General features: G+C 41.2%; 1 protein-coding gene across 1 annotated transcript in view; it reads left to right on the forward strand.

Annotated features, from left to right (window-relative positions):
- DMD (dystrophin) overlaps positions 1 to 22605 on the forward strand; it is a 3443536-nt gene that overhangs the window by 1083420 nt on the left and 2337511 nt on the right. The window contains 1 exon segment of the mRNA XM_040424996.1: positions 963 to 1113. Coding sequence (XP_040280930.1) covers positions 963 to 1113 — 151 coding nt within the window.

Here is a 22605-nt window from a genome sequence, read left to right on the forward strand (position 1 = left end):
CTGTGAATAGGAGATAAGTTGTCTTAATGAAACAACATCTTTAAGCGATGCTCCATTCCCTGATAAGTCATACACATTTTCTGTCAAGTGAGGTAAAAAAATGTGGTTAATACGGTACATATAATAACCTCGCAGAAGGACCCGACTTCGCATGGGTATATTTAATCTATTTCATTTAATGTTTGTGTTATAGTTAAAAGAAAACAGTGACATCTGCAGTACCCCGCCCCTTTAACAGTGACCTCCACAGCAGCTTGCCCCCTTAACAGTAACATTCACAGCACCCTCTCCTTTAACAGTGACCACCACTGCGGCCACCCCTTTATTTGTGACCTCCACAGTACCCCGTCTTGTTAACAGTGATTTCCACAATAACCAGCCCCCTTAACAGTGACCTCTACAGAGCTCTGTTCCCTTAAAATGTGACCTCCACAGCCCCCCGCTCCATTAACAGTGATCTCTACAGCACCCTGCCCCTTAACACTGACCTCCATAGCGGACTGTCCACTTAAGTGTGACCTCCACAGTATCCTGTCGCCTTAACAGAGACCTCCACAGTGCCCACCCTTTAACAGTGACCTCCATAGCATCCTGCTCCCTTAAAAGTGAGTGGGAATATCTCAGGAACGGTACATCCTAGAGAGCTGAGACCTGGTCTAAACCTGATGTACCTGTGTGCCAAATTTTGTGATTGTAAATACGACGGTGCGGATTCCTTAAGCGGACATACACACATACACACACACACACACACACACATACATGCACTCAGCTTTATGTATTAGATGTTTCCAGCAGCTGTGTCTGACTTTTGAATGTAAGAACCTGTTTAATCTGCATTAGTGTTTTTTTTTATCTTATAGTTGGTTGATTTTAAAATTGGTTTACATATCTGTCTTCCTAGATTTGTTTGATATTAAATAAAGATATCTATTTAGAATTTTTAACTTTTTTAATTTTAGTTTGCACAAAACTTTGATGGACCTTCAGAATCAACAACTGCAGCAGTTAAGTGATTGGCTTTCACAAACGGAAGCAAGGACAAGGAGAATGGAAGCTGAAATTCTGGGCCCTGACTTGGAAGATATAAAGCGTCAGATAGAAGATCATAAGGTTTGTCTTCGTTTGAAGCAATCATTTTTATTCATAATGTGGTATTCATCATTCATATTTTTTCCTCTGATTATAGTATAGTATACATACACCCTTTATGTAGTGCCTTTCAATGCATGTATGTAGCACTGTATGTCTTTCAGTTTTCAGTAAGTTTTTGGTATGAAAAACTTAAAGAATGGCATAACACCATACAAAGGTGGTAGGGCTGCTTAAAAAAGGGGGGGACTCACAAAATAGTCTGGACTCCCTACAAAGTGGTTGTTCACACCTATAAAAGTTTGCTGCATTGATCACTTACTTGCTGCTCAAATGTTGCAAAGTATGCCTTAATAGGTTTATGTACATAACAAACCACTGTTAGGCCTCTACCTGCCCTAACACAAATCAGGACCCAGCAATTGTGTTGCCCTAAGTGGGCAGTGGTGGGGAAAGAGGGAGCTTGCCCTCTTTGAATCCACTAAGATACCTTGGTCACTTTTGATCGCTGTGTCCAACATAATAAACAGCTAGGATCAGAGGTTTCTCAAGTCCAGATCATTACAGCAGAACCAGGCACCTGCTCCACATGGGCATAGGCTAAACCTACAGCAAGTGCATTATCTATATTTTGGTAGGTAGTTAAAGCTGCTGCTCTGAGCTGTGAACTGTAGTCCTGAGGACCGCTTTCCAGCAGCAACATGGTCATTAACTAGGCAGCTACTCAAACTCCAATTTATAGGGCTAGAGTAAAAGTCAAAATGGTTTGGTTGCTCATAAAGATTAGGTGATAAAAAAGGTCTATTGGTGGTCGCTAAGAGGTTAAATTTGGGTCTTTACTTGCTATATTTATTTGTGACATACATAATGACCATGAAACTGGAGTACACAGATGTTTTTGGACATTTCTAACTTTTCCATTAGGTACCATGGCCCAGAACTTTCTCATCCCACACTAAGAAATTGATATAAGTAGGAAACATCTTTTATATACTTGCTTGTATTTTTATACATTACTAGCTTCTGCAGGAAGTTTTGAGCAAATGAAAGATAACTACACATAAGTACAGAATGGTCATGTTCCAGGGTAATATCAGTATTTTTGCCTGTAGGCATGGTGTGGTAAAAATCCAGGACTTGTGGATGCACGCAGTGCAAGATTGTGGGTTAGTGGGAATACATTATGCCTTTACACTCAGAAACATTTTTTGCAGTTGATACAGAAGAAAAGCTCAATGATACTTTAGAAGTAATCAAGGGAACACGCTTTTCTATATATTACTAAAAGATCTGTCTTTTACAGTTTACATCTGGCTATAATTATAGAGATGCTAAGAATTTAATCTCTTGGTAAACACTTGAAATCGGTTGTCTTTTTTAGAAAACTTGTCAGCTTATATTTGTAGCGTCTACTTTTCTATTAATGTAACAAATAGAGATTTTATCAACTAATATTTATGAGCAACCAAACCATTTTGCAGTTTTTCTCTAGCCATATAAATTGGAGTTTGAGTAGCTGCTCAGGACTACGGCTCACAGCTCAGAGCAGAAGCGCTAACTAGCTACCACAATATAGATGATCACTTGCTTTAAATGGAGTTTGCTTTACAATAATGTTCAGTATTATTCAAAGCAAAACGGTTCCATAATCTCTTACCTGTCCAATTTCTATGAATGGGTGTATGATTTGGGTGTATGATTATTTTTACACTATGGTAAAGGTGTAAAAGAAGTATTTGATTATATAGAGACAGCATTGTACGAGTTTGTACTGGGCACAATATACTACCCCAGGAGAACCAAATAACATAGTGTAGCACAATATACTGCCCCAGGAGAACCAAATACCACAGTGCAGCACACTATACTGCCCCAACAGAACCAAACACAACAGTGCAGCACACTATACTGCCCCAGCAGGACCAAATACCACAGTGCAGCACAATATACTGTCCCAGCAGAACCAAATACCACAGTGCAGCACAATATACTGTCCCAACAGAACCAAATACCACAGTACAGCGCAATATACTGTCCCAGCAGAACCAAATACCACAGTGCAGCACAATCTACTACACCAGCAAAACCAAATAGCACAGTGTAGAACAATATACTGTCCCAACAGAACCAAATACCACAGTGCAGCACACTATACTGCCCCAGCAGGACCAAATACCATATTGCAGCACAATATACTGTCCCAACAGGACCAAATACCATAGTGTACCACAATATACTGCCTCCGCAAAACCAAATCCCATAGTGCGGCAAAATATACGTTACGTACGTAACATATACAGTACAGACCAAAAGTTTGGACACCCCTTCTCATTCAAAGAGTTTTCTTTATTTTCATGACTATGAAAATTGTAGATTCACACTGAAGGCATCAAAACTATGAATTAACACATGTGGAATTATATACATAACAAACAATTGTGAAACAACTGAAAATATGTCATATTCTAGGTTCTTCAAAGTAGCCACCATTTGCTTTGATTACTGCTTTGCACACTCTTGGCATTCTCTTGATGAGCTTCAAGAGGTAGTCCCCTGAAATGGTTTTCACTTCACAGGTGTGCCCTGTCAGGTTTAATAAGTTGGATTTCTTGCCTTATAAATGGGGTTGGGACCATCAGTTGCGTTGAGGAGAAGTCAGGTGAATATACAGCTGATAGTCCTACTGAATAGACTGTTAGAATTTGTATTATGGCAAGAAAAAAGCATCTAAGTAAAGAAAAACGAGTGGTCATCATTACTTTAAGAAATGAAGGTCAGTCAGTCAGCCGAAAAATTGGGAAAACTTTGAAAGTAAGGGCTATTTGACCATAAAGGAGAGTGATGGGGTGCTGCGCCAGATGACCTGGCCTCCACAGTCACCGGACCTGAACCCAATTGAGATGGTTTGGGGTGAGCTGGACCGCAGAGTGAAGGCAAAAGGGCCAACAAGTGCTAAGCATCTCTGGAAACTCCTTCAAGACTGTTGGAAGACCATTTCAGGGGACTACCTCTTGAAGCTCATCAAGAGAATGCCAAGAGTGTGCAAAGCAGTAATCAAAGCAAAAGGTGGCTTCTTTGAAGAACCTAGAATATGACATATTTTCAGTTGTTTCACACTTGTTTGTTATGTATATAATTCCACATGTGTTAATTCATAGTTTTGATGCCTTCATAGTCATGAAAATAAAGAAAACTCTTTGAATGAGAAGGTGTGTCCAAACTTTTGGTCTGTACTGTATGTAAATACCACAGTGCAGCATAATATACTGCTGTCTGCACCACAGTATGAAACTGTGTCATTATCCTGACATCCTCAATACAGTTGAGTTCAGGAAGCATTGCCTGATGGTCATACATTATTACAAGTGCCTGATGCTCCACCCATGGCTTCAGCAATATCGGCACAAATGGTACATGACCACTGAACCTTTGTGGTCATGAGCCATTCATGCACACATTACCACTAAGGCCACAACATTTTGCCACAACAGTTACTTGAGCAGATACAGAACATCTTCACTTGTCACTAGTTAAAAACAGCAGTAATAGGAGCCAAATCACTGGATGGGCACAATTTACTGGATGGGCACAAAAAATTTTTTTTAAACCCTTTCCAGCTATTCACTCATTTTTCACAGATATCAAACAACCCTTTCAAAGAAAAACACGTTTCTACGTAGAAAAACACGTTTTCTACGTTTTCCAAAAACAGCACCATTATTATCCATGCACTGTGCCTTGTATTATAAATCAGCCTGGTTATTTAAAGTAATTTTCCAGGAGTTAGATATTGATGACCTACCCCTCACTTGAACACCACAACATTGTCAAAAAGTTGATTGCTGTAGGTGCCAGGTTTCAGAACCCCACCAATCATATATTGGTGGCCCATTGATAATAGGTCATCAATATTCTACTCCCCCAAAAACCTTTTAACTGAATTAGAGCTGCAATACCACCAGCCAGTGGTACAATTTCAATGGTGATACTGGCATTAGTTCAGTCTTAGCCCAACCAGAAATGCCACTGTAACTATAATAACCGTCTCCCACCACATTAACACATATCAATAATAATTGCAGTTAAAATTATAGTTTTATGCTTTGGTTGATTTTAGGCTTACACATGTTTATAACTCTTAATGCTTAAAAGGCCCATTTTCAACAAAGAACTATTTTTAGATATTTCAAAAATCCTTAAATAACCATGCAACCAATTTTAAAAGGATTCAAATAATCAAACATACTATGTATGGAGCAAAAATCCCTTATAAGACAACCTTCTCCGGTAGAGATATCGTGGAAGGAATGGAACTGACTTTGTTAGTTTTATATCATGGCAACAAATGGTCCATTACCACTATACCTCTATAACTTGCAAACAATAATCATGAGAGTACTGCAGTTTTTCTTTTACAGTCAGATATACATATATGACTATATATATATATATATATATAATGTAGCAAAAGAAGGCAGCACTCCAGTTTGCAGTGAAAAAGTGGACGGTTTATTCACTCATCAGCAACGTTTCAGCTCTCACATTGGAGCCTTTTTCCAGCTGAGTAACATGTGCAAAATTACATACATATATAGTGCAAGTAATTACCAAAATACAAATTAACCCATCATATAATAAAGTGCAAATGCATAGACATAATCATCACATTATAAATATAATCAGTGTATTGTCATAATTTGATATAGCAGCAATACAGACATAACCGTAAGAAAATTCATAATATAGTGGATGTGATATAAAATCACCAAACTGTCATAATGACCAATCAAATGTGAGGGTGAACAGGTGTGTTTAAACATGATATAACAATCAAAAAAGATTAAAAACCTTTGAATGAGTCACTTGCGGCTGACAGGGCATGGTAGGAACTGTTGGCGTCCGGAAAGGAGCATGGCGCATGCGCCGCTCCAACCACTATCGCGAGATTCACTGAGGTAATGTGTGGTAAAACAACCACATCAAAGATGGCCACTTTGGAACAATGTTTTAGGGCGCATGCGCGTACCAATGCTGCCGCCCATACGAGTTTGACAGACACAGATACAGTGTCCGAGCGCCGCAGTGTACAGCAGAAACAGCTGATCTATTCATCGGGGGCCGACGGGTCAACGTGGGTCACCAGTGAGATATCTGTACATGTGGGATGATGCGGTTGTCACACCGTTAGCATCCCACTGTCCAGACTGCCAGCATATCCGCTCTATGTCCCTTATAGCCATACAGTAGACGATGTCCACTTGAAATCGGCCTGAAGGACACAGATAGAACTGCATCGGGGCTCATAGTATATATAAATGTATATAGAATAGGTCAACTGTACCCGTCTGTGTAGGTGTCACCCCAGTCCCAGAGGGGGCTTGAGTCACACCATGGCACAGACCGGTACTGACCATAAATATTAATAGAACTTATTACAAGATTATAAAAAAAGGGGATCGCCAACATGTTCCTCCAGGCTTCGCCATACGTGAACATTCGAACTTTTATGCTTCAGAATAATTTCCTATAAAAAAAGAAAAAATATTTAATGTATAGCACATGTTGTTTTCCATATGAGTCATCAAATTGGGAGAGAACACACATAAATTCAATGACTAGACAACCCTAAACTCCACATTTAAACCTTGTGGCCTCAAAGTGCCAAGTGTGTAGATCCAATAAAGTTCACGCTTTTTCAATAGCTTTATCCGATCCCCACCTCGCCTTGACAGAGATATTTGCTCCAAAATTCTAAACCGTAGGTCATCTTGTGTATGTTTAGCTTCAGTGAAGTGTTTGGACACTGGGAGATCCATTTTTTGTTTTCTAATTGAATACCTGTGTTGGTTGAGACGGGTTTTGACGTCCCAAGTGGTCTCACCAATATAAAGCAGACCACACGGGCACACCAACAAATAGATGACATAAGACGAATCACATGTTAAATATTGTTTGATCTTAACCCTGTGGCCCAGGGTAGGGTGCAAAAAAGAATCCCCTCTCAACATTAGTTTACAATTGATGCAGTTATAACAAGGATAACAGCCTTTGCGTGTGGAGCCAAAGTAGCTCTCACATGTCTCCCTTGTGGATCCAATATCTGACTTCACCAGTTTATCACCTAAATTAGGGCTACGTCGGTATGAGCATAGAGGTGGCGATTTGAACTCCTGCACTTTCTCAAAATTGCTATTGAGAATTCGCCAGTGTTTTTTGATTATGGCAGCAATCTTACCACTATTGGTACTGAATTCTGATACAAAAGGGATTCTTGCCTGTGTGGACCTGTGCTCACCTAAACCTTCTCTGATGGTTTCTCTAGTAAGTGAATTGATTCTGTTCAGCTGTTCTCGAATCAATTTTTTGGGATACCCACGTGTTTGAAATTTGGACCCCATTTCTTGTAATCTATTCTCCGCTGTTTCTGGATCTTGAACAATTTTTTTGACCCTGAGAAGCTGACTGAAAGGGAGAGACCTAATCATAGGTTTGGGATGATGGCTCTCATAACGTAACAGGGTGTTTTTATCTGTGGGTTTCACATATATATCCGTCACTAACCTGTCATTTTGTATGCCAACTTGTGTGTCCAAAAATTGCAAAGATGTCTCTGAATGGGTCAATGTAAACTTTACACTGGGATCAATGGTGTTTAAAAAGCTATGGAAAGCGATGAGGTCCTCCGTGGCGCCGACCCAAATCAGGAAAATGTCATCAATGTAACGCCACCACCCCAGCACATGGCTGAAGTGGTGGCTCACATAGACGACAGACTCCTCAAGATGTGACATGTAAAGATTTGCATAGGTCGGCGCCACGTTAGACCCCATCGCGGTCCCCCGTAACTGTAAAAAGAAGTCATCCTGAAACAGGAAATAATTTCTGGTTAGGATGAACCTCAACAAAGTGCTCAAAAATCGTTGACAGTCCTGACTATAATTTGTTTTCTGTAAAACATGTTCAATAGCTTGTATGCCCAATTCGTGTTCAATCGAAGTATAGAGGCTTACTACATCGAAAGAGGCCACTAGTGCCCCCTTGGGGATGGAGAGACCACCGATCTTGGTCAAGAAGTCACTAGTGTCTCTAATGTATGATCTTGAGGATAGAGCAAACGGACGCAAAATTTTATCAAGAAAAATCGCTGCTTTACAGAACAGTGAGTCCATCCCCGAGACAATAGGACGTCCCGGGGGTGAAGTCAAAGACTTGTGTATCTTAGGCAAAGTGTATAGGATTGGCGTGGCAGGCTTATCACTATATAAAAAAGCAAAGATTTTTTCATCAATTATATCTTTCTCTTTAGCTGCAATTAATATCTCCTTGAGCTCCCTCAATAGCACAAATTTAGGATCATTATAGATTCTTTCATATACATCAGTATCTGCGAGTTGTTGTCTGATTTCGGCTACATAGGATCTGGTGTCCATGACCACAACCCCACCACCTTTGTCAGCAGACTTGATGGTGAGGTTGCGGTCCGAAGCCAGATCACTAAGTGCCTTTATCTCTGTTTTTGTCATATTAGCAAATTTAAGTGATTGTTGAGAGGTTTCTTGTTTGAGACTTTCAATATCGCGTTTGACCGCCAAACCAAAAGCCTCAATAGCAGGATGATCAATGGCTGGAGAAAAATCACTTTTAACATATAAATCCAAACTTTTCAAAGACAGCTCACTAACACTTGTATTTTCAGATGTAGGTCTGTCATGTTGTTCAGCAAACCATACTTTCAGTTTAATGTTACGCAGAAATCTCTGCAGATCAATTTCTAGGTCAAACCATTTGGTTGCATTTACAGGACAATATGACAGACCCTTATTCAATGCAGATAGTTGTGCAGTGCTCAAAGGTGTTGAAGAGATATTTACCACTATATCTTGCGTCTTAAAGTCCTGCCCTGTTGGGGCTGCACATTTTTCCCTTTTCCTTTGTTTGTGTTGTCTCCTACCCCCTCGGCGAGTTCTGCCGTTCCGGGGGTCCCCCCTAAAAAAGGTGTAGATGACGAAGCAGAATTAATGTCCAACTGTGACACTGTAGCATTTTCCCGGGTGTTATGTCCCTGCGATTTCCTGGTGGTAGAAGGGGACCTGGATCCAAACTTCTCCCCTGGCATCCTCCGATTCCTCCTTTGATCTCCTTGCCAATTATACACAAAACCCGTGGCATAATCGTCCACGTCACGTGTCCATTTGCGACGTTTTTTGCTCTGTAGTTCTCCCCGAAATTTATCAAGATGTAACACGCTGTTGGACATATACGCATCAAAATCATCTGTGGATAACACAGTTTTCAGTTTGTCTGTCAATTCAGATAATGTCCCTTGTACTATTGCTTTTTCTTTCTGTAGAAATTCTACATTTAGCAGAATAATGTCGAATGCATATTTATTTGAGATTTGAACAAATCTGGCACAAAAATCGGCGTTGTTGATAAAGAGGTCGGGTCTCAAATGAGAGCGCATCCCTCTGGGGATCCTATGTGCAATGTGATATTCACTTAAGGTGACAAGGTGTAGTTCCAGACTAATTAAACGTTTACTTTCATTTTCTAGTTTCCTTTTGATGTCAGTAGCAGAGATTGTGGATAAAAAGGTAACGTCTCTCACCGAATCATGTAATATTCTGTCTTCATCTTCAGGCGTATAGGAAAACACATCCGAGTTTGTACATCCAATAGTATGATCCATGTTATAGGTGCTTGGCTTCCTAGGGTCCAGATATATAAAAGAAAAAGAAAGAAAGCAGCACACAAAAAATGAACGGGTGCAAAAAAATCCTCCCAGGAGACCTGCGACCAAGATCCCAAATGTAGATAATGTAGCAAAAGAAGGCAGCACTCCAGTTTGCAGTGAAAAAGTGGACGGTTTATTCACTCATCAGCAACGTTTCAGCTCTCACATTGGAGCCTTTTTCCAGCTGAGTAACATGTGCAAAATTACATACATATATAGTGCAAGTAATTACCAAAATACAAATTAACCCATCATATAATAAAGTGCAAATGCATAGACATAATCATCACATTATAAATATAATCAGTGTATTGTCATAATTTGATATAGCAGCAATACAGACATAACCGTAAGAAAATTCATAATATAGTGGATGTGATATAAAATCACCAAACTGTCATAATGACCAATCAAATGTGAGGGTGAACAGGTGTGTTTAAACATGATATAACAATCAAAAAAGATTAAAAACCTTTGAATGAGTCACTTGCGGCTGACAGGGCATGGTAGGAACTGTTGGCGTCCGGAAAGGAGCATGGCGCATGCGCCGCTCCAACCACTATCGCGAGATTCACTGAGGTAATGTGTGGTAAAACAACCACATCAAAGATGGCCACTTTGGAACAATGTTTTAGGGCGCATGCGCGTACCAATGCTGCCGCCCATACGAGTTTGACAGACACAGATACAGTGTCCGAGCGCCGCAGTGTACAGCAGAAACAGCTGATCTATTCATCGGGGGCCGACGGGTCAACGTGGGTCACCAGTGAGATATCTGTACATGTGGGATGATGCGGTTGTCACACCGTTAGCATCCCACTGTCCAGACTGCCAGCATATCCGCTCTATGTCCCTTATAGCCATACAGTAGACGATGTCCACTTGAAATCGGCCTGAAGGACACAGATAGAACTGCATCGGGGCTCATAGTATATATAAATGTATATAGAATAGGTCAACTGTACCCGTCTGTGTAGGTGTCACCCCAGTCCCAGAGGGGGCTTGAGTCACACCATGGCACAGACCGGTACTGACCATAAATATTAATAGAACTTATTACAAGATTATAAAAAAAGGGGATCGCCAACATGTTCCTCCAGGCTTCGCCATACGTGAACATTCGAACTTTTATGCTTCAGAATAATTTCCTATAAAAAAAGAAAAAATATTTAATGTATAGCACATGTTGTTTTCCATATGAGTCATCAAATTGGGAGAGAACACACATAAATTCAATGACTAGACAACCCTAAACTCCACATTTAAACCTTGTGGCCTCAAAGTGCCAAGTGTGTAGATCCAATAAAGTTCACGCTTTTTCAATAGCTTTATCCGATCCCCACCTCGCCTTGACAGAGATATTTGCTCCAAAATTCTAAACCGTAGGTCATCTTGTGTATGTTTAGCTTCAGTGAAGTGTTTAGACACTGGGAGATCCATTTTTTGTTTTCTAATTGAATACCTGTGTTGGTTGAGACGGGTTTTGACGTCCCAAGTGGTCTCACCAATATAAAGCAGACCACACGGGCACACCAACAAATAGATGACATAAGACGAATCACATGTTAAATATTGTTTGATCTTAACCCTGTGGCCCAGGGTAGGGTGCAAAAAAGAATCCCCTCTCAACATTAGTTTACAATTGATGCAGTTATAACAAGGATAACAGCCTTTGCGTGTGGAGCCAAAGTAGCTCTCACATGTCTCCCTTGTGGATCCAATATCTGACTTCACCAGTTTATCACCTAAATTAGGGCTACGTCGGTATGAGCATAGAGGTGGCGATTTGAACTCCTGCACTTTCTCAAAATTGCTATTGAGAATTCGCCAGTGTTTTTTGATTATGGCAGCAATCTTACCACTATTGGTACTGAATTCTGATACAAAAGGGATTCTTGCCTGTGTGGACCTGTGCTCACCTAAACCTTCTCTGATGGTTTCTCTAGTAAGTGAATTGATTCTGTTCAGCTGTTCTCGAATCAATTTTTTGGGATACCCACGTGTTTGAAATTTGGACCCCATTTCTTGTAATCTATTCTCCGCTGTTTCTGGATCTTGAACAATTTTTTTGACCCTGAGAAGCTGACTGAAAGGGAGAGACCTAATCATAGGTTTGGGATGATGGCTCTCATAACGTAACAGGGTGTTTTTATCTGTGGGTTTCACATATATATCCGTCACTAACCTGTCATTTTGTATGCCAACTTGTGTGTCCAAAAATTGCAAAGATGTCTCTGAATGGGTCAATGTAAACTTTACACTGGGATCAATGGTGTTTAAAAAGCTATGGAAAGCGATGAGGTCCTCCGTGGCGCCGACCCAAATCAGGAAAATGTCATCAATGTAACGCCACCACCCCAGCACATGGCTGAAGTGGTGGCTCACATAGACGACAGACTCCTCAAGATGTGACATGTAAAGATTTGCATAGGTCGGCGCCACGTTAGACCCCATCGCGGTCCCCCGTAACTGTAAAAAGAAGCGGATATGCTGGCAGTCTGGACAGTGGGATGCTAACGGTGTGACAACCGCATCATCCCACATGTACAGATATCTCACTGGTGACCCACGTTGACCCGTCGGCCCCCGATGAATAGATCAGCTGTTTCTGCTGTACACTGCGGCGCTCGGACACTGTATCTGTGTCTGTCAAACTCGTATGGGCGGCAGCATTGGTACGCGCATGCGCCCTAAAACATTGTTCCAAAGTGGCCATCTTTGATGTGGTTGTTTTACCACACATTACCTCAGTGAATCTCGCGATAGTGGTTGGAGCGGCGCATGCGCCATGCTCCTTTCCGGACGCCAACAGTTCCTACCATGCCCTGTCAGCCGCAAGTGACTCATTCAAAGGTTTTTAATCTTTTTTGATTGTTATATCATGTTTAAACACACCTGTTCACCCTCACATTTGATTGGTCATTATGACAGTTTGGTGATTTTATATCACATCCACTATATTATGAATTTTCTTACGGTTATGTCTGTATTGCTGCTATATCAAATTATGACAATACACTGATTATATTTATAATGTGATGATTATGTCTATGCATTTGCACTTTATTATATGATGGGTTAATTTGTATTTTGGTAATTACTTGCACTATATATGTATGTAATTTTGCACATGTTACTCAGCTGGAAAAAGGCTCCAATGTGAGAGCTGAAACGTTGCTGATGAGTGAATAAACCGTCCACTTTTTCACTGCAAACTGGAGTGCTGCCTTCTTTTGCTACATTATCTACATTTGGGATCTTGGTCGCAGGTCTCCTGGGAGGATTTTTTTGCACCCGTTCATTTTTTGTGTGCTGCTTTCTTTCTTTTTCTTTTATATATCTGGACCCTAGGAAGCCAAGCACCTATAACATGGATCATACTATTGGATGTACAAACTCGGATGTGTTTTCCTATACGCCTGAAGATGAAGACAGAATATTACATGATTCGGTGAGAGACGTTACCTTTTTATCCACAATCTCTGCTACTGACATCAAAAGGAAACTAGAAAATGAAAGTAAACGTTTAATTAGTCTGGAACTACACCTTGTCACCTTAAGTGAATATCACATTGCACATAGGATCCCCAGAGGGATGCGCTCTCATTTGAGACCCGACCTCTTTATCAACAACGCCGATTTTTGTGCCAGATTTGTTCAAATCTCAAATAAATATGCATTCGACATTATTCTGCTAAATGTAGAATTTCTACAGAAAGAAAAAGCAATAGTACAAGGGACATTATCTGAATTGACAGACAAACTGAAAACTGTGTTATCCACAGATGATTTTGATGCGTATATGTCCAACAGCGTGTTACATCTTGATAAATTTCGGGGAGAACTACAGAGCAAAAAACGTCGCAAATGGACACGTGACGTGGACGATTATGCCACGGGTTTTGTGTATAATTGGCAAGGAGATCAAAGGAGGAATCGGAGGATGCCAGGGGAGAAGTTTGGATCCAGGTCCCCTTCTACCACCAGGAAATCGCAGGGACATAACACCCGGGAAAATGCTACAGTGTCACAGTTGGACATTAATTCTGCTTCGTCATCTACACCTTTTTTAGGGGGGACCCCCGGAACGGCAGAACTCGCCGAGGGGGTAGGAGACAACACAAACAAAGGAAAAGGGAAAAATGTGCAGCCCCAACAGGGCAGGACTTTAAGACGCAAGATATAGTGGTAAATATCTCTTCAACACCTTTGAGCACTGCACAACTATCTGCATTGAATAAGGGTCTGTCATATTGTCCTGTAAATGCAACCAAATGGTTTGACCTAGAAATTGATCTGCAGAGATTTCTGCGTAACATTAAACTGAAAGTATGGTTTGCTGAACAACATGACAGACCTACATCTGAAAATACAAGTGTTAGTGAGCTGTCTTTGAAAAGTTTGGATTTATATGTTAAAAGTGATTTTTCTCCAGCCATTGATCATCCTGCTATTGAGGCTTTTGGTTTGGCGGTCAAACGCGATATTGAAAGTCTCAAACAAGAAACCTCTCAACAATCACTTAAATTTGCTAATATGACAAAAACAGAGATAAAGGCACTTAGTGATCTGGCTTCGGACCGCAACCTCACCATCAAGTCTGCTGACAAAGGTGGTGGGGTTGTGGTCATGGACACCAGATCCTATGTAGCCGAAATCAGACAACAACTCGCAGATACTGATGTATATGAAAGAATCTATAATGATCCTAAATTTGTGCTATTGAGGGAGCTCAAGGAGATATTAATTGCAGCTAAAGAGAAAGATATAATTGATGAAAAAATCTTTGCTTTTTTATATAGTGATAAGCCTGCCACGCCAATCCTATACACTTTGCCTAAGATACACAAGTCTTTGACTTCACCCCCGGGACGTCCTATTGTCTCGGGGATGGACTCACTGTTCTGTAAAGCAGCGATTTTTCTTGATAAAATTTTGCGTCCGTTTGCTCTATCCTCAAGATCATACATTAGAGACACTAGTGACTTCTTGACCAAGATCGGTGGTCTCTCCATCCCCAAGGGGGCACTAGTGGCCTCTTTCGATGTAGTAAGCCTCTATACTTCGATTGAACACGAATTGGGCATACAAGCTATTGAACATGTTTTACAGAAAACAAATTATAGTCAGGACTGTCAACGATTTTTGAGCACTTTGTTGAGGTTCATCCTAACCAGAAATTATTTCCTGTTTCAGGATGACTTCTTTTTACAGTTACGGGGGACCGCGATGGGGTCTAACGTGGCGCCGACCTATGCAAATCTTTACATGTCACATCTTGAGGAGTCTGTCGTCTATGTGAGCCACCACTTCAGCCATGTGCTGGGGTGGTGGCGTTACATTGATGACATTTTCCTGATTTGGGTCGGCGCCACGGAGGACCTCATCGCTTTCCATAGCTTTTTAAACACCATTGATCCCAGTGTAAAGTTTACATTGACCCATTCAGAGACATCTTTGCAATTTTTGGACACACAAGTTGGCATACAAAATGACAGGTTAGTGACGGATATATATGTGAAACCCACAGATAAAAACACCCTGTTACGTTATGAGAGCCATCATCCCAAACCTATGATTAGGTCTCTCCCTTTCAGTCAGCTTCTCAGGGTCAAAAAAATTGTTCAAGATCCAGAAACAGCGGAGAATAGATTACAAGAAATGGGGTCCAAATTTCAAACACGTGGGTATCCCAAAAAATTGATTCGAGAACAGCTGAACAGAATCAATTCACTTACTAGAGAAACCATCAGAGAAGGTTTAGGTGAGCACAGGTCCACACAGGCAAGAATCCCTTTTGTATCAGAATTCAGTACCAATAGTGGTAAGATTGCTGCCATAATCAAAAAACACTGGCGAATTCTCAATAGCAATTTTGAGAAAGTGCAGGAGTTCAAATCGCCACCTCTATGCTCATACCGACGTAGCCCTAATTTAGGTGATAAACTGGTGAAGTCAGATATTGGATCCACAAGGGAGACATGTGAGAGCTACTTTGGCTCCACACGCAAAGGCTGTTATCCTTGTTATAACTGCATCAATTGTAAACTAATGTTGAGAGGGGATTCTTTTTTGCACCCTACCCTGGGCCACAGGGTTAAGATCAAACAATATTTAACATGTGATTCGTCTTATGTCATCTATTTGTTGGTGTGCCCGTGTGGTCTGCTTTATATTGGTGAGACCACTTGGGACGTCAAAACCCGTCTCAACCAACACAGGTATTCAATTAGAAAACAAAAAATGGATCTCCCAGTGTCCAAACACTTCACTGAAGCTAAACATACACAAGATGACCTACGGTTTAGAATTTTGGAGCAAATATCTCTGTCAAGGCGAGGTGGGGATCGGATAAAGCTATTGAAAAAGCGTGAACTTTATTGGATCTACACACTTGGCACTTTGAGGCCACAAGGTTTAAATGTGGAGTTTAGGGTTGTCTAGTCATTGAATTTATGTGTGTTCTCTCCCAATTTGATGACTCATATGGAAAACAACATGTGCTATACATTAAATATTTTTTCTTTTTTTATAGGAAATTATTCTGAAGCATAAAAGTTCGAATGTTCACGTATGGCGAAGCCTGGAGGAACATGTTGGCGATCCCCTTTTTTTATAATCTTGTAATAAGTTCTATTAATATTTATGGTCAGTACCGGTCTGTGCCATGGTGTGACTCAAGCCCCCTCTGGGACTGGGGTGACACCTACACAGACGGGTACAGTTGACCTATTCTATATACATTTATATATACTATGAGCCCCGATGCAGTTCTATCTGTGTCCTTCAGGCCGATTTCAAGTGGACATCGTCTACTGTATGGCTATAAGGGACATAGAGCGGATATGCTGGCAGTCTGGACAGTGGGATGCTAACGGTGTGACAACCGCATCATCCCACATGTACAGATATCTCACTGGTGACCCACGTTGACCCGTCGGCCCCCGATGAATAGATCAGCTGTTTCTGCTGTACACTGCGGCGCTCGGACACTGTATCTGTGTCTGTCAAACTCGTATGGGCGGCAGCATTGGTACGCGCATGCGCCCTAAAACATTGTTCCAAAGTGGCCATCTTTGATGTGGTTGTTTTACCACACATTACCTCAGTGGATCTCGCAATAGTGGTTGGAGCGGCGCATGCGCCATGCTCCTTTCCGGACGCCAACAGTTCCTACCATGCCCTGTCAGCCGCAAGTGACTCATTCAAAGGTTTTTAATCTTTTTTGATTGTTATATCATGTTTAAACACACCTGTTCACCCTCACATTTGATTGGTCATTATGACAGTTTGGTGATTTTATATCACATCCACTATATTATGAATTTTCTTACGGTTATGTCTGTATTGCTGCTATATCAAATTATGACAATACACTGATTATATTTATAATGTGATGATTATGTCTATGCATTTGCACTTTATTATATGATGGGTTAATTTGTATTTTGGTAATTACTTGCACTATATATGTATGTAATTTTGCACATGTTACTCAGCTGGAAAAAGGCTCCAATGTGAGAGCTGAAACGTTGCTGATGAGTGAATAAACCGTCCACTTTTTCACTGCAAACTGGAGTGCTGCCTTCTTTTGCTACATTATCTACATTTGGGATCTTGGTCGCAGGTCTCCTGGGAGGATTTTTTTGCACCCGTTCATTTTTTGTGTGCTGCTTTCTTTCTTTTTCTTTTATATATATATATATATATATATATATATACACTCACCTAAAGAATTATTAGGAACACCTGTTCTATTTCTCATTAATGCAATTATCTAGTCAACCAATCACATGGCAGTTGCTTCAATGCATTTAGGGGTGTGGTCCTGGTCAAGACAATCTCCTGAACTCCAAACTGAATGTCAGAATGGGAAAGAAAGGTGATTTAAGCAATTTTGAGCGTGGCATGGTTGTTGGTGCCAGGCGGGCTGGTCTGAGTTTTTTACAATCTGCTCAGTTACTGGGATTTTCACGCACAACCATTTCTAGGGTTTACAAAGAATGGTGTGAAAAAGGAAAAACATCCAGTATGCCGCAGTCCTGTGGACAAAAATGCCTTGTGGATGCTAGAGGTCAGAGGAGAATGGGCTGACTGATTCAAGCTGATAGAAGAGCAACGTTGACTGAAATAACCACTCGTTACAACTAAGGTATGCAGCAAAGCATTTGTGAAGCCACAACACGCACAACCTTGAGGCGGATGGGCTACAACAGCAGAAGACCCCACCGGGTAGCACTCATCTCCACTACAAATAGGAAAAAGAGGCTACAATTTGCACGAGCTCACCAAAATTGGACTGTTGAAGACTGGAAAAATGTTGCCTGGTCTGATGAGTCTCGATTTCTGTTGAGACATTCAAAACAGAATAAGAAGATGTATCCATCCTCTGATGGCTACTTCCAGCAGGATAATGCACCATGTCACAAAGCTCGAATCATTTCAAATTGGTTTCTTGAACATGACAATGAGTTCACTGTACTAAAATGGCCCCCACAGTCACCAGATCTCAACCCAACAGAGTATCTTTGGGATGTGGTGGAACGGGAGCTTCTCGCCCTGGATGTGCATCCCTCAAATCTCCATCAACTGCAAGATGCTATCCTATCAATATGGGCCAACATTTCTAAAGAATGCTATCAGCACCTTGTTGAATCAATGCCACGTAGAATTAAGGCAGTTCTGAAGGCAAAATGGGGTCCAACACCGTATTAGTATGGTGTTCCTAATAATTCTTTAGATGAGTGTATATATGCTGTATATCTGACTAGATATATTTGTGTGTGTATATATATGTTGTGTTTTTTTTACCTAAATAAAAGTTTTATGAAGCTGTTAGGTCACCTTAGGTTAAAAGTGAAATATCTAGATTTTACCATGAAGATATATGTTATCTGTAATGTTGTATCATTTTTGCAGCTAATCACTGGTTTAGCTACTTGTAGACCACCCATAGACTATAAATGTCGGGGCATCCTGGCCTTGTCATTCACTTTCATAGGTCACAGGCCAGTAAGCCTGCAGCCTATGAGGCAGTGCAAGCAATCCTGAAGCGATGGCATCACCAGGACCTTCTATGCCAGGCCTAAGGCAGCACAATATCTTCATTGTAACTGCCTGCGGCGGGATGAAGGAAACTCAGGCCACGAAATGGAAGAAAATGCGGCCTGCTTCACAGATGGAAGCATGGAACAGGACTCAGGTTAGTGGATTTTTCCTGTCATTTTGGGGGAATATTTTACTGGAGATCAGCCCTATAGTGGGTTTATTGGTGCCAGGGACACTACATGGGGACATTATAAGTACTGGGGCAATAAAAGGGCATTATAACTACTGGGGCAGCACTACACAGGACATTATAACTACTGAAATTACAAGGGGACATTTTAAGTTCTGGGGCCACTACAGGGGGACATAACTACTGGGGCCATTACAAGGGGACACTACAAAGGCACATTTTAACTATGTAGGGCACTACATGGACAAATTATAACTACTGGGGCACTATCTGCATAATAACTACCGGGGTACTATAGAGAGGTCTTATTACTTCTGGAGGCTCTCCATGAGGGCCTTATGGAGGGGTTATATTACTACTGGGAGAACTTTAGGGGGTATAATTATTTCTGGGAGAACTTTAGGGGGCCTTTTTTTTTTACTAGTGGGTACATTTTAGGGGGCCTTATTACTACTGAAAGATCTACAGGGGGCCCTTATTACTACCTGGAACACTTTAGGGGATCCTATTACTACTGGGCACACTTTATGGGCCCTTATTGCTGCAAGGCGAACATTAGAGGGCCTCATTGCTACTGGGGGCACTTTAGGGGACTTTAATGCCACTGTGCCCACTTAAGGTGGTCATATTGCTACTTGGGGTACTTTAAGGGGCCTTTTTTGCTACTGGGGGCACTTTAGGGAGCTTTATTGTTACTGGGGGTACTTTAGGGAGCTTTATTGCTGCTGGAGGTAGTGTGGAAGGCATTATTATTGGACACAATATGGAAGACACTATTAATAACTTTACTAACCAGAATCCTATCAGGGAGCATTATCACTGTAGAAGGAACTATTAGTAATGAGGACATTCTGGCTTAGATTTATTATTGGGAATTTTGAGAGCACTATTAGAATCGGATTACTATCTGTATGACACATTTCTTCAATATAGAATTTGGGGGTATTGGGGAGCATAGCAGGCATAGTATTAGAGCAGGATAACTCTGTTGTTGCAAAAGGAGGGGGAGAATGGTGGAAAAATGAAGAATCTAAGATGTCTGTCTGACAAACTCTGCAGAGATGAGACATGGCTAAAAGATGCTGTCATGTTGGTCTGGGCTAAATGGAGAAGATGAGGAAAGACAGCTTGCATAATCAGAGGACATATCACTGCATACTATAGTTAAATAGTGCTATATAGTCTTGTATGTTTGGTAGTGCAGAATGTAATATCCATCCAAATATGCCATAAGCACTGGGGTTAGAGCAGCACACACATACACTCACCTAAAGAATTATTAGGAACACCTGTTCTATTTCTCATTAATGCAATTATCTAGTCAACCAATCACATGGCAGTTGCTTTAATGCATTTAGGGGTGTGGTCCTGGTCAAGACAATCTCCTGAACTCCAAACTGAATGTCAAAATGGGAAAGAAAGGTGATTTAAGCAATTTTGAGCGTGGCATGGTTGTTGGTGCCAGACGGGCTGGTCTGAGTATTTCACAATCTGCTCAGTTACTGGGATTTTCACGCACAATCATTTCTAAGGTTTACAAAGAATGGTGTGAAAAGGGAAAAACATCCAGTATGCGGCAGTCCTGTGGGCAAAAATGCCTTGTGGATGCTAGAGGTCAGAGGAGAATGGGCCGACTGATTCAAGCTGATAGAAGAGCTACATTGACTGAAATAACCACTCGTTACAACCGAGGTATGCAGCAAAGCATTTGTGAAGCCACAACACGCACAACCTTGAGGTGGATGGGCTACAACAGCAGAAGACCCCACCGGGTACCACTCATCTCCACTACAAATAGGAAAAAGAGGCTACAATTTGCACGAGCTCACCAAAATTGGACTGGAAAAATGTTGCCTGGTCTGATGAGTCTCGATTTCTGTTAAGACATTCAAATGGTAGAGTCCGAATTTGGCGTAAACAGAATGAGAACATGTATCCATCCTCTGATGGCTACTTCCAGCAGGATAATGCACTATGTCACAAAGCTCGAATCATTTCAAATTGGTTTCTTGAACATGACAATGAGTTCACTGTACTAAAATGGCCCCCACAGTCACCAGATCTCAACCCAATAGAGCATCTTTGGGATGTGGTGGAACGGGAGCTTCGTGCCCTGGATGTGCATCCCTCAAATCTCCATCAACTGCAAGATGCTATCCTATCAATATGGGCCAACATTTCTAAAGAATGCTATCAGCACCTTGTTGAATCAATGCCACGTAGAATTAAGGCAGTTCTGAAGGCAAAAGGGGGTCCAACACCGTATTAGTATGGTGTTCCTAATAATTCTTTAGGTGATTGTATATTTCACATTCTCTACACTAGTGGGCCTGTCTGTTTTAAAATGCCAGGGCTGAGTTTTAGCCCCAATATGGACCTGGCTAAGAGTGCTACCTTTTTGTTACAAAATGCATCTTAGAGCTTTATCTGCTGCCATAAAACTCACATATTGCCAAATACCCAAAATATACAATATACTATATGTTTAACCAAAAAACATCCATAACCTGTAGCTAATTAAAGCAGGCACGGTGAGCAGTGAATGCTAGATGGCCCATATAGCCCAGGTTAAAGGGGTTGTCTCACTTTAGCAAGTGGCATTTATCATGTAGAGAAAGTTAATACAAGCCACTTACTAATGTATTGTGATTGTCCATATTGCTTTCTCTGCTGGCTGGATTTATTGTACCATCACATTATACACTGTTCGTTTCTATGGTTAAAAACCACCCTGCAATCCATCAGTCGTGGTCATGCTTGCACACTATAGGAAAAAGTGGCAGTCTCTCTTGTGGCCGGGGCCATGGGAGCGGACGTAGGCTAGTGCTATTTCCTATAGTGTGCAGGCACGACCACCACTGATAGATTGCAGGGTGGTCTGTAACCATATAAATGAGCAAGGTATAATGTGATGGTAAAATGAATCCAGCCAGCAAAGGAAGCAATATGGATAATAACAATACATTAGTATGTGCCTTGTATTAACTTTCTCTATATGATAAATGGCACTTACTGAAGTGAGACAACCCATTTAAAGTGTCATCAACTTTATGCTGAACTTACAGAGGGCAGCATAAAATAGTGACATAAGTGCTGATTTCAGCGGTGTGTCACACATCAGCTAAAAGTAAGTGGTTGCTGAGAACCAGCATCATAATCATTGCAGCCCAGGCCTTGAAAAGAGTCAGATCTACATGAGAAGAGTTATGGTTATCCATAATCTCCTGCTCTCTCACCCATCTGCTGATGATTGGCAGTTCTCTACTAGAGAGAAAGGGAGAAAACTAGGTAGAAGCCTGTCAGTCATCAGCAGGTGGGCAGGAGAGCAGGAATTCATGAGTAACCATGACTCTTCTCAGGTGACCATGACTCTTTTCCAGGCCCAGTCTGCAATGATCGCGATGTTAGTTGTCGGCAACCATTTACTTTTAACTTTTAAATGAAAGACAGCTGAAATCAACTCACCTGTCTCTACTTTATACTGCCGTTAGTATGGGTAGCATAAAGTTGATGACAGGTTCCCTTTAAGGTTAAGACTATG

The sequence above is a fragment of the Bufo bufo genome, chromosome 3 (assembly GCF_905171765.1).
Source record: "Bufo bufo chromosome 3, aBufBuf1.1, whole genome shotgun sequence".
NCBI lineage: Eukaryota > Metazoa > Chordata > Amphibia > Anura > Bufonidae > Bufo > Bufo bufo.